Source organism: Pinus tabuliformis, chromosome 4_1, assembly GCF_031772625.1.
Source record: "Pinus tabuliformis cultivar Carrire ecotype Pingquan chromosome 4_1, CPIR1, whole genome shotgun sequence".
Lineage (NCBI taxonomy): Eukaryota > Viridiplantae > Streptophyta > Pinopsida > Pinales > Pinaceae > Pinus > Pinus tabuliformis.
The window spans coordinates 923841126-923853200 of record NC_142303.1 but is presented as its reverse complement, the minus strand read 5'-3'; the positions used below and the strand labels follow the sequence as shown (position 1 = coordinate 923853200).

Sequence of the window (12075 nt, the reverse complement as noted above, 5' to 3'; positions counted from 1 at the left end):
ATAGAAAATAATATCATCAAATTATTTAAAATTTGTAATTATTATGAATATTTATATATTATAATTATAAAGTGCGGTGGGTAAATATATAATATTATAAATATATAATTATGTATAAATATGTAATATTAAAAATAAAATATAAAAATTTAATTATTTTTTTAAAAGTTTGGTAGGACTTTTTTTTCGTTATCATAAAAAAAAATAAGTATATTATATTTATATATTGAATGGTTAGGTGGTCTCAACCTACCCAGTGGAAAACAAGGTATGTTGGCCACCTAACGACATGATAAGCCATCCAAAAACAAAATAGAATATGTCTATCCATCCATGATGAAAAAATTCTGATTGTCCTTAAATTGCCTGACATCTAAATATGTGTATACATACTAATAAGTAAAAGGGAAGTGATATGCCTGACTATTTGTCATTTGCTGAGTCAACCGGATCCAGATCCTTGACACTTGACCCGGGAAGTTGGATATGCCTCTCGATACGGCTAAGGCGGCCACTTTGCTTTTGTAACTGAAATTTGATTTGCCGAAAATCTTTGCTATAGTCTGGTGAAGCCTGAGCAGTCGTAGCCAATCCTGGAGGGATGTGCTCCAGGACTTTAACCAGGAGGCCCTTTAATAGCCAATACAAGTGCAAAATATGCTTATACTAAGAACCCAACCCTGAGAATGCCCTAGATTAGGCACTAGGGTCCGCCAATCTTCTAAGTCAAGGTCCAACAATCTCGTGGTCTCATTTAACTCTGCTTCCCATTTGGCGATGAGTTGACGAACCAGGGTTGAGCTTGCGTGATATGTTGTAGTTGCCTCTTCAATAATCTGGGAGGTGGACTTGTGTCCACGTGATTTACGAGAAGATGCTTTGGGATTGTTGGAGGTACTAGCCGAATTGGCCTCCTTTCCATGCCCATGAGAACCTCGAATGGTCCGTCCTCTTCCAAGAGCCGCTTGGGCCATGACGCAGTGTTGGTGACACAAATGAAATAAACTGAAACCCATAAATTGTTTCCTAGAGTGCTGACCCAAAACAAGCCACAACCCAAGAGAAGATTGTTGTCGGGGGTCGCACTTGAGAGGACCTATCAAGGTAATCGATGGTGAGAACCATAGTTGAAACAAAACCCGATGGTGGCCCCAATTCCAGCTCTAGAGCCTTACAAAGAAGGCGTCCCAATGTTCATAATCAAAATTCTAGCAACAATCAAAATAGTTGAAGGTAGAATGACCAGCTAAACCATTATTTTGCATAAACCTGAGAATATCTAGGCCATACCCACAAAATTCCATAGTAGAACTAGGGATGGGGTGTCTATGACAGAACCAGAGTAAGTGGCTCATCGGCCTAATCGACAAAACACCCATATGAGCCAACCAAACTCCATAGAGCACAAACATGGGAATAAAGAAAACGAGCCAACCTTCAAGCAATTAAGAGATGCCATACCCATTTCTAAATAATACATTTCCAAAACCATTTTATACAAAGCATAATCCTTCTCCCATGAAAACCATAGACCAGAAGAGTGTGTCATGACAGAGCAACAAGTTAGGAGACTGAGCACATACCCAAGACCGATGACCAAAACCCACGATGAATGAACTAGAGCCCTGCAAATTTTTGCCACAAAAGTATGTTGTAGGTTGCAGGGAAGCCCAATTCCAAACTTATGTCGAGCACATACCCAAAACAAAAACTTACCAGAATGAATACCAAAAACGTTGGGAGCATGCCGCGTTAAACCAACCTTTCCAACGTCATAATTTATATTGAATGTCTTCAGACATGTTGCCACTGCTCCATGTGATGCGAGCATGTGGAGGGTGGCGAGGAATCACCTTGGGATCCGAGAGATGTCCATCACAGAATACTTTAACCGTTATTAAACCACTCGCACCCCGATCAAAAAATATAAATTTAATTATAAATAAAAATATGTATAATTTTATAATACTAAAAAATATAAAATATAAAAATAATTATAAATAAAAATATAATAAAAAATAAAAAACATTTATACTTTTAGTAATTTATTAAATAGAGGAAGAAAAAAAGTTAGTTTTTTGTATTTTAAGAAAATTGATTTCCACTTAGAAAAAATAGTTAGAGTTTTAAAAACTTTCTACATTTATAAGAAGTTGAAGTTGGATGTGTTCATCCGCATTCTATCTAAAATGAATTTAATATTACTAAAAGGTTTGATATATTACCAAGGTTTTCAACAATTACAAAGTTCAATATAACTAAATGAGTATAATAAATTTTGGGATTAATGATTTTTTTTTGGTATTTGTGATAAATGATAAAATTTATTTAAAACTTTGGATAACGACACTTTATAAGAGAATTTAGATAATAATTGAATTATTAAAATAAATTTTGAGATTAATATTTTTTTTAATAAAATATAAAAAAAATATAATTAAATAAATAATAATATATTTTGAAAAATAGAAATAGATATAAAATTATTTAAATAAAATATTAAATAATTATATATATATATATATATATATATATTAAATATTTACTTTTTATTTTCTTGTAATAAATAAATAAACTAACTTAAAAATATATATATTAAATTTATTTAAAATATTAATGAATTAAAATCAATATTTATATATCACATAAATATTATCACTTCACTGTCTACCCTCAATTATTTTGAACTTTCCTCCCTGATGTGAACCTTCAATTATTTTAATGTTTCCTATCTCACATAAAGAAAGTCCCCACACCAATAACCATCCATATTACTAAGTTTCGTTTCCTCATTGATGTGAAGCTAAACTATTTTAAAGTTTCCCAGTGATAAACATCCATAAGAATAAATATTGTTAATAAATGAGAATCTATACTCACATGTCAGACAAATACCATGACAACGACGCTCCCTCACTGACGTAGACTGAAGTCCCCCAAATAAATATCAATGGTAATGTTAATATCTTTCTTATTTGATTTTTAGGTATAGTGATTATGAGCATGGTTTTTAGTTAGGGTGTTTAGGGGCCCGTTTGTTTACAACTTCTAATCTAGAGGTGGAGCCTCTAAAGTATAGAAACCTGAGTTGACTTGACTTATATGGCCATGAGTTGACATGTATTTAACGGGACAGATATCAGCTTTATCATATTTGAAATGTGTACTAAAGCATTGCAAGCGATGCAGGGGTTCCCTCAGTCCATAAGAATAGCGTGGTATTGTCTGTTTCCTGAGCATACTGATGCTGCCATAACGAAAGAATGGCAGTTGGCATCAGAGAAGAATGGCAGGTTTATGAGTTCAGTGTAATTACTAATTACTTTCTGATTAGATGAAAGAGGCGGTGGCCCAAATAGCTTTCAACTGATAACAACTTCACTGGCTAACAAATTATCTCACGTGGGGTTATATATTTTTAATAGGAAACAGACTGAAAGATCGACAGAAAGAAAAATCGACCACAGTAGCTTTTGAATGCTTGAAAAGGCAGAGCGAGCAACACCCATCACGTGCTTCAGTGTGTTACAGTGAATAATATATATGCTGTTGGCTTTTGGAGATTATGTTTTTATGGCTCTGGGGAGTCAGGTATTTAAGGATATGATCTATTGAGACCTGTACACTGGGACCAATTGGCTTTTAGATCATTGCCAGAGAGTAGTTGAAATTAGAAAATGGGTCGGGCTCCCTGTTGTTCCCTAGTTGGTTTGCACAGAGGACCCTGGTCCGCCAAGGAGGACAATCTCCTTACCAGATATATTAAATGGCATGGCGAAGGTGACTGGAGTAATCTGCCTGAGAAAGCAGGTCATCGTCCTTCAATTTTTCATTGCATTTAATGCCTTCTCATGTAGCTTAGATGAAATGGAATCATAACAAATGCAGGACACAGAAATGTGAAGCTTAAGAACTGATGCAATTGTTTGATCATTTTTCAAAGACATGAGCTCAAGTAGCCGGATCACTGATCACAGCACGTTAGTAACTTGGATAGATTAACTGTGATGAGTAGAAGGTATATTCATATTTAGATTATAAATTTTGAGAATATTTCGGAATTTGATACACTATTATTGTTTAAGGAATATAGATATTGATGAATTCTTTCTGTCTATTGGATTAGAAATTCCAAAATGTTACTTTGGATTACAAATTTTGAGAATATTTCAAAATTTGATGGACTTTTCCTGTTCAAAATAGGATTATAGATTTTGATGAACTGTTCCTCTTTATAAGATTCTGGTTTCCTAATGGATAACTCTGGAACCAGATGCATCTCTGCTATTTAAACATTCTGATAGACTGATTTTTTCACTTTTGTCCAGAAGATTAACCATATTAAATGGTTTGTAAAATTAGAAATTCCATTTCCAGATGTTCCAGAAATCTGAGTTGATTTCTATAAAACTCAGATTTCTATAAAGTCATAATTATCTTTTTTTTGTAAGCTAAGATGGAACCATTTCTATTATAACGGGTTAAACCCAGTGCATATATACGATGGCCTCAACCCGCCCCGAAGGGAAACCGGGCCTGTTGGCCATCTGAAGTTCTTAATGGCCATCCAAAAACAAAATTTAACTAGTCTGTTTGTCCATGCTATATATACTAACCATTCAAAAAAACTAACACTGTTTACTAGTTGCATTATGAAAAATAACAGAGGGTGGCATGCTTTTCAACTTCCTACCTAAAGAAGAAATAGACATATCTTGACAGAGTCATTCTTCCGTTGTGCTCGGCTGATGCTCCTCCTCTTTAACCTCCTGAGTGAACTTCTTTAGACGCTGCTGTATCTCGTCAAGCTTGCCATCTTGCATCATAATGGTTATCTGAAGGTTGTTTATCTCTTTCTTTAGATTAGGAATGCGTTGGGCTAGTTCAGCCATCTCCATGGCCACCTGCTCCATAGCCTTAGCTAACAATCGCTTCATGACCCAATACACATGTAAGACCTGTTTATACAGGGACATACGACCTCTGGTATTGCCAGGGTCTGGTAACAGGTATTCCCAATCCTCCATCTCAGGTTCTGACTGCTCCTGGGTCGCTTCCTCTTCCAGATGCTGAATTATTCTCCTAATGTTTGCATGTGTGTCTTTGCAGTATGCCCTCTCTGCATACTGCACCTTGCGATTCATCGTTTTCCTTCTGCGTTTGGTTCCTGCTATTCTGGTGCGTCCCTGATCCTGACGACCGACTTGCCACTTTCCTCTTCTCCCTCTGCGGCCCCTTCCTCGTCCTGCTCTGCCTGCATTGTATTCCCTTGCCCCGCTTCCCTGTCCTAATTCTCTGGTTGGTGCTCCCATGTCGGTTTCCTCTTCTCGGTCCCTGGCTTTCTTTTCTCCTATATCCTCCGCTGCTTGTCTTGTATTCTCCAGAATTCTCCCTTTACCTCTATCACTTCTTCTTACCTGCTTTTGCCTATCCCGTTCCAGGTCATATATCTCCTCTGTGTTTGCTCGGGTCTGTTCCTCTTCTTCCCATTGTTCTGACTTAGTGCCTTCTGCTCGCGCAGGTCTTCCTCCCCTGTTCCCCGGCATTGCAGTCCTCATTCTATCCTCAGTTTTCTTGCTCTGAGTTTTCCCCAGCCCCGGAGGTCGATCCTGAGTAGTTTCTCCTGCTTTGTCTACCACCTTTTCTTTCCTTCCTCCGTTCACCTCGAGGACGCTCCTTTCATGCTTGCCCTTATGCCTCCACCCGTATCCACTCCTACTCACTTGCCGCCCTCTTCTGATCTGTTGTATCGCCTTCCTCTGCCGCCTGCATTCACCATAATAGCCCACTCCTTTTCGGCCTTCCCTTGTGCGTCCTGGTCCTTGTCCCATCACCATTCCGCCATCACCTCCACCACCTCCGTGCTTGAGATTATTCCTCCTTCTGCAGTTTAACATGATGCCCAGTCTACCTAACTTGTCATCCACCTGCCGCGATCTCTTGCTATAAGGTGGCTCATAATTGCCACCCCGCGTCCCTGTACTACCTTCCCGTCTCATCATATTAACCACCCCGATCGGGGGCTATAAAGTCATAATTATCAGATTCATTTCATTTCTATCAGATTCATTTCATTTCTAGATTTAATTTTATTTCCTTCATTTACATGAATATCACAGATGCAATGACAGGTTTTACATGAATATCACAGATGCAATGACAGGTTAAGGATTTGACCTCATTAAATTATTATAATCATGAGAGACTGGTCATCTTGAACGACCTTCCCATGCCTAAAAGAGACAATTTTAGGTTCTTTAATTGGAGGATCTGACTATTTCTGCTGGGACTTTAACTTTAAAAGTGATAACAAAACATAGTTATGAATATAGACTAGTCATGTTGGTCCACTCTGCAATGCCTAAAAGGTGATATTATAAAATTCTAGGTCTATTTTAACAGGGAGGATCTAACTATATTTGCTCAGACTTTAAAACGTGGTAATAGAATATTCTTATTTATTTATATAATGTCCATGGTGGTGCAGTAAGATTTATGAAAACATAAATCTAAGAAAGTTCTGCGGCTCTCAAAGTGGTTTCTGCCCAGTAAACTATGTCCAGGAAAACAAAGTGATAAAAGACTTTTTGTTTCTACCCAGTAGAGTATTTTGAAGGAAACAGGGTGATAAAAGGCTTTTTATTTTCAAAATCATCCCATGAAATAATATTATATCAAGGTGTGCAGGTCTGGGGCGGTGTGGAAAGAGTTGCAGGCTGCGATGGCTCAATTACCTGAGACCCACTATAAAACGAGGAAACATTTCCCAGGACGAAGAAGATCTCATAATTCGGCTGCATTGGCTCCTTGGCAACAGGTACTGAACTCAAATTCAAATAAATGAAAATACAGAAGTGCAGATATGAAAGAGTTTGAGATTTGTATTTAGTGATGTTTCTAGATGATATGGGTATAGGTTAAAATGAATAGGATTTTTGTGTAGGTATGCTTTCACAGATTGTCATCATTGTGAATGTAGTTTTCTGAATATTTATGTTATGGGGAGATTTACAAATGTATAATGGATTTACTATTTATTATCAAGATTTGTTTGTGATGAGTCTATCTGTAACTTACAAATATACCATGGATTCACTACTTATTATCAAGATTTGCTTCTTTCCCTGATAATGGGTGGTGAGTCCACCTGTAACGTTAGATATTTGTAAATCTCCACACAACATAAATATCCAGAAAACTATATTCACAATGAATAAAATTGTGAAATATTGTGGAAATAATGATGGACTACAACTGTTGATATTTCTCAGGTGGTCGTTGATAGCAGGCAGATTGCCAGGGCGAACAGACAATGAAATAAAGAATCACTGGAATAGTCATCTGAGTAAGAAACTAAGAAAGCGAGGGATCGATCCCCTCACCCACAAACCTCTCGAACCAGACCCTGAAAATATTGCAGACCATTATACTCATGAAAATAGCAAAGCCAGCAGCCTCCAAGATGGCCATGCACAGATTGGGCAAAATCCAGAGAAACGAGCCAGAGAATCATTACCCACTGATCACCAAAACACTGCTACTCTATTAATGCAGCAACCTGTTCATTTCCCCAAACCAAACAGATACATATCATTTCCCTCAGGGGCTAATAACAATAGTGACCATTCTGAAGGCATGGAGAACCATATTCAGAAATCTATGCAAGAAACTGTGGACAATCTGAGCCATATTTTGGATGAATCCATGGGATTCCATGCACCAGCAAATCCACTGGGCATGAGCTTCAAGTCTGATCCATGGCCTGAATCTAATTCTTGTGATTTAGTACAAAAAATGCAGAGTCCTACATCCTTAGGTATGGAACTCAATGAATCTCGGCATCAATATCACTCACTTCCTGTGATTGATGATAGCAATCAGTTTTTCCACAGTCATCTGCAATTCTGTAACTTGGAGGGTGGATCAGAATTCATGATACAGAATGCTTTCCAGGACTGTTCATCTTTTATACTAGAATGTTCATCTGTTCATATGAGTCCTGAGGAGTTTAGTTTGTCAGATATAAAGACTACTCCGAATCACAAGCCATCCAACCTGCAGGAGCAGAGCACTGATTACGAGTTTCAGGATGTAGAATGGCCCTCGGTGGAAGACATACTGACGTTGTGATCAGAGTTTGCTTATCTGAGGTGGGCCTTTAATTTGATTTGATAATTCACGTGTGCCTCGCTGTCGAAATTTGGGCAGCATGGAATATTGATGCCTTTCGTGGATCTTGATAGTGTTTTGTGAAGTCTTGTATTACCAAGGTCTAAGAAAAGGCATGCAGCAATCATTCTAGAGGATGTGAACAGGAGGGGCAATCTAGAAATCTTCAATATAGTGAGCTGATGAAATTTAAAATTAATGTAAGAGTTTAGAATGGAGGATCAATGTACACTTTCTAGAAATCTTCAATATATTGAGATGATGAAATTTAAAATTAATGTAAGAGTTTAGAATGGAGGATCAATGTACACTTTAATTAATTTATTTTTTTAATTAATTTTTTTATTTTAATTATGAGTTCTTAAAAACGGTTTTAAATGTTTGAAGTTTAAATTCTATGGTTTAAATTTTTATTAATAATGGAGTTATATTTCTTAATAAATTTAATAAAAAAAATACATTTATTAATTATTATTTTTTAATTATGGGTTCTATTTTTTAATAATTTTAATAAAAAAATTTAAAACAAATAAATTTATTAGTTATTATTTTTTAATATATAAAATATAATTAAGGTTGGCGAAGGCAGTTGGTTGTTGAAGTCAGATTTGTAATGACAGTAAGTTTTCTGTTCAAACCCGAGCGACGACGGTGACTAGTAGCGGGAAAGTTTAATCTAGGCCAAGCCCACTCACTTTTTGGAGTCATTGAAAAGAGATAGGATCAATGGGGGAAGAGACTAAAGCGATGGTTTTTGTGCATGTGAGTTTAGGGTTTGAAGCAGATCGTGTTCAGATAGGGAGGTAGCGGGGCTCCCTCCTATCGGAATGTGGTAATGGACAAGGGGAAGGGATCCGAGGCGGGTTTCAAGTTTTCAATAGACGGTGCATCAAGTAATAGCCAAGGAGTGGCTGGAGCAGGTACCTAGGTAGGAATAGTTAGAGAAGAGAAGAGGACAAAAGTACTGCATGGAATTAGGCAGATCAATAGCAACAACAAAAGTCAAAAGAGGTCACTAGGAATGGGTCTTGTAAGCCCAAAAAAGTGGTAATCCCAGCAACATTAATTATTGATCCTGAGACAGAGGCCTTTAGGGATCGCATGCGATTGTATGCTATTATCTGTAAGTTTGAGGGCCTCTGGCCCACAGAAAAAACATTATGCTATTGGATTGAACACTATTGGAAACCACATGGGAAGATTGAGCTCCATCTAGGGTCTAAGGGGTTCTTTACTATGGTCTTTGCAAATATGGAAGATAGAGACCAAATATTTTATAGCAATGCCTACTTCTTTGCATCAACAAGTATATACACGCTCCAGTGGATGGAAATTTTGACTCCATAAAAGGAGACTTCCACTAGAGTTCCCGTTAGAGTCAAATTGTACTCATTACCTCTTGAATACTAGCTACCCTTGAACCTAAAGCTTATAGGAGATACACTAGGAAATTTTATTAAGATATCGAAGGCAACGCTACAAGGAAGATATACATCGTATGCAAAGATCTGTGTGGAAATGGATGTCTCAGGCATTCTTCCTGAATTAGTTAAACTAGAATCTAGGGATGAAATATGGCTACAATTAGTTGGTTACGAACAGATCCCCTTCAGGTGTATACGATGTCACAAACATGGCCACCTAATCCAATAATGCCAGTTGAATAAAACTAAGGAACAGGGGAAAGAACAAGAATGAAAGGATGTTAACGGTTTTGTGAGACCAAACACAAGGGGATGTGCAAACCGAAGGAAACAACAAAGAAATCAAGGAGTGTTATAGACATATTTGGGCACTGCAACCCCAATCACATATGTCCATAAACCAAGGGCTTCTAAACCCCTAAAAGTGTTGTTTCATACCCTAAAGGAACAAGGTCAACTGATTACATCATCTCCCAAAAGTTCTCCATGAAAAACTACTCAGAACTGGTCAAAACAAGACCATACAGACTGCTCCATGCACAGGGTGTGATGCATCTCACCTATTACACATGGGGGGTGTGATGCATACTAGAAAGCCCTTCTGCAGGGTGCGATGAGCGAGAGCAAACAAATGGCAGAAGCAATGTGCTAGGTGGAAACCCAAAGAATCTTCTAGAAACTGCTCATATGACACTTGCCTCTCTGAATTCGCCCAGGGATGAGTAAGAGATCTGAAATCTCCAAGTGGAACCAAGAACTATCAGTGAAATGACACTAATCAAAATCCCAGAAGCTGACTCACTCTCCTGAAAACATCTATATATGGATCCCTCATCCAAGAGATCTAAAGGCTAGAATTTTGTAATTTGCAAGGAAGTGATGTTGGTTTCTCTTTGAAGACATTGTTGGGTGATCTTGCTTTGTATGAGGTGAAGAGGGCTTTCATGCTGGGAGGATGATGTTGGATTAGATAGCCTGGATGTAATCCTCTCTTCTACTACTTCTATCAATAAATCTATTTGAGTTTTCCTCCATATGCTTGTAGATCTCTAAATCTTGTTTATGTATGCATTTATATGGTTAATGTACATCTGATCCTACATTATTTATGGTTATAGATCTCTATGCTTTGATGGTATTTTGTTGCCCTGTCTCTACAGGTGTTCTTTGAAGTGAGACAAGTGAGAAAGGAGTGGCGAAAGCTCTATCAAAGGAGAGAGGAAACAAGCAAGGAGACTAGCGAAAGACTGAGGTTGGTACTCTCTGCTTCTCTCTCATCCATCTCTCATAAAGGAAACACAAGTAACTTTAATCTGTTTGTTTCTAAGATAGCTACTCGTCTTAGTGGGACTAGCAGCTTTGAATGGACACTAGTTTTCCCGATAACAAAATGGCGACTCCACTGGGAAGTGAATAGTTTGTTTGTTTCGTTACTGTTGTTTGCTTTATAAACCACAGATGGAGCCTGAAGTCAAGCCAGTTAGCCTTCGAACTGCTTTTGTTATGCAACTGCAAAGTAGATCAACGATGCTTCAGTCAATCTCCGGGTTGGTTTATGCACACAACATCTAGCTTGCAAACATACTAAGTGCCATGGTGGTAGCTCAAATAACCTCATTAGATCAGCCCCTATACTTTGTGTTTACTGACAATCATTAGCTCAACCTAAATCCCTAAACTTCACTGCAAACTGTGAGAAAAAACCAAGCTCAGTCTCGTCCCTCGACCATCGCACTGTCTCTTCTCGGTAGTCTGGATGCATCGCACCTCCCGTGTGCTGTAGGTGAGATGCATCCCTGTTTCCCTGTGTTACGAGTGCGATGATCAAATGAGACTGTTTCTGCCTCCAGATTTTGTTTTTTTCTTCATTGTCTTCAGCTTTATTCAGTAGTTTTGTTGTCTGTGATCAGTATATCTTTGTTGAAACCATATTCCTTTGCATTATTCAGCCTCCACCGATAAAGAATTGTGATTGTTTTTTAATGTATTTTTCATCATTTACAGTTCTCCTTTGCAAATAGTAACTTAATTGAACTGTCGTCTTTTGATTTGAAAGTGTCGCAAGTGTCGTTTTCAGTCAAGAAAAAGAGTATTACAAACCATTCCTCTTTTAGACACTCGATTACACTTTTGCCATTGTATTTGATTTGAATCATTAGTATTTCAAGTGTTGAAATCAGTTTAAATTCAAAATCGCAAAGTGTCGTCTTGACCCTACTTTTGTTTTTTGAAAAGAAAATTGTTAGTACTGTCGCTTTGAAAGAAGAATAGTTCAGATCTGTACTTAGCATTCTTTTTGTCATTCATACATTAAGAAAGCGGAAAACAAATACATGCATGTGCATTTGCATTAAGACTGCATGCTGAAGTTGATTTAGGAAAAGTGCATCTAGTGTGTGCTCTCTGCTCTATGTTGAAAGAATTTCATTTCTCTTTCCTTAGTAGCTAAGATTTTCATTACAAAAAGAAAGTAAACGATTGT

At 37.5% G+C, this 12075-nt stretch overlaps 1 protein-coding gene across 1 annotated transcript; it reads left to right on the top strand.

Annotated features, from left to right (window-relative positions):
* The first annotated feature begins 3184 nt into the window (after positions 1-3184).
* Positions 3185-8447, top strand: LOC149179176 (uncharacterized). Its single transcript, XM_089420553.1, has 3 exons — positions 3185-3810; positions 6688-6817; positions 7272-8447. The coding sequence occupies exons 1-3, from the start codon at positions 3678-3680 to the stop codon at positions 8128-8130; spliced, it is 1122 nt and encodes a 373-aa protein (XP_089276679.1). The 5' UTR covers positions 3185-3677; the 3' UTR covers positions 8131-8447.
* Positions 8448-12075: the final 3628 nt, after the last annotated feature.

Excerpts from the sequence above, each read along its gene's own strand:
- LOC149179176 (XM_089420553.1), top strand. The coding sequence starts at position 3,678 with ATGGGTCGGGCTCCCTGTTGTTCCCTAGTTGGTTTGCACAGAGGACCC. Across the intron at positions 3,811-6,687 it reads TAATCTGCCTGAGAAAGCAG|GTCTGGGGCGGTGTGGAAAG; the intron begins GTCATCGTCCTT and ends CAAGGTGTGCAG. Across the intron at positions 6,818-7,271 it reads CATTGGCTCCTTGGCAACAG|GTGGTCGTTGATAGCAGGCA; the intron begins GTACTGAACTCA and ends GATATTTCTCAG.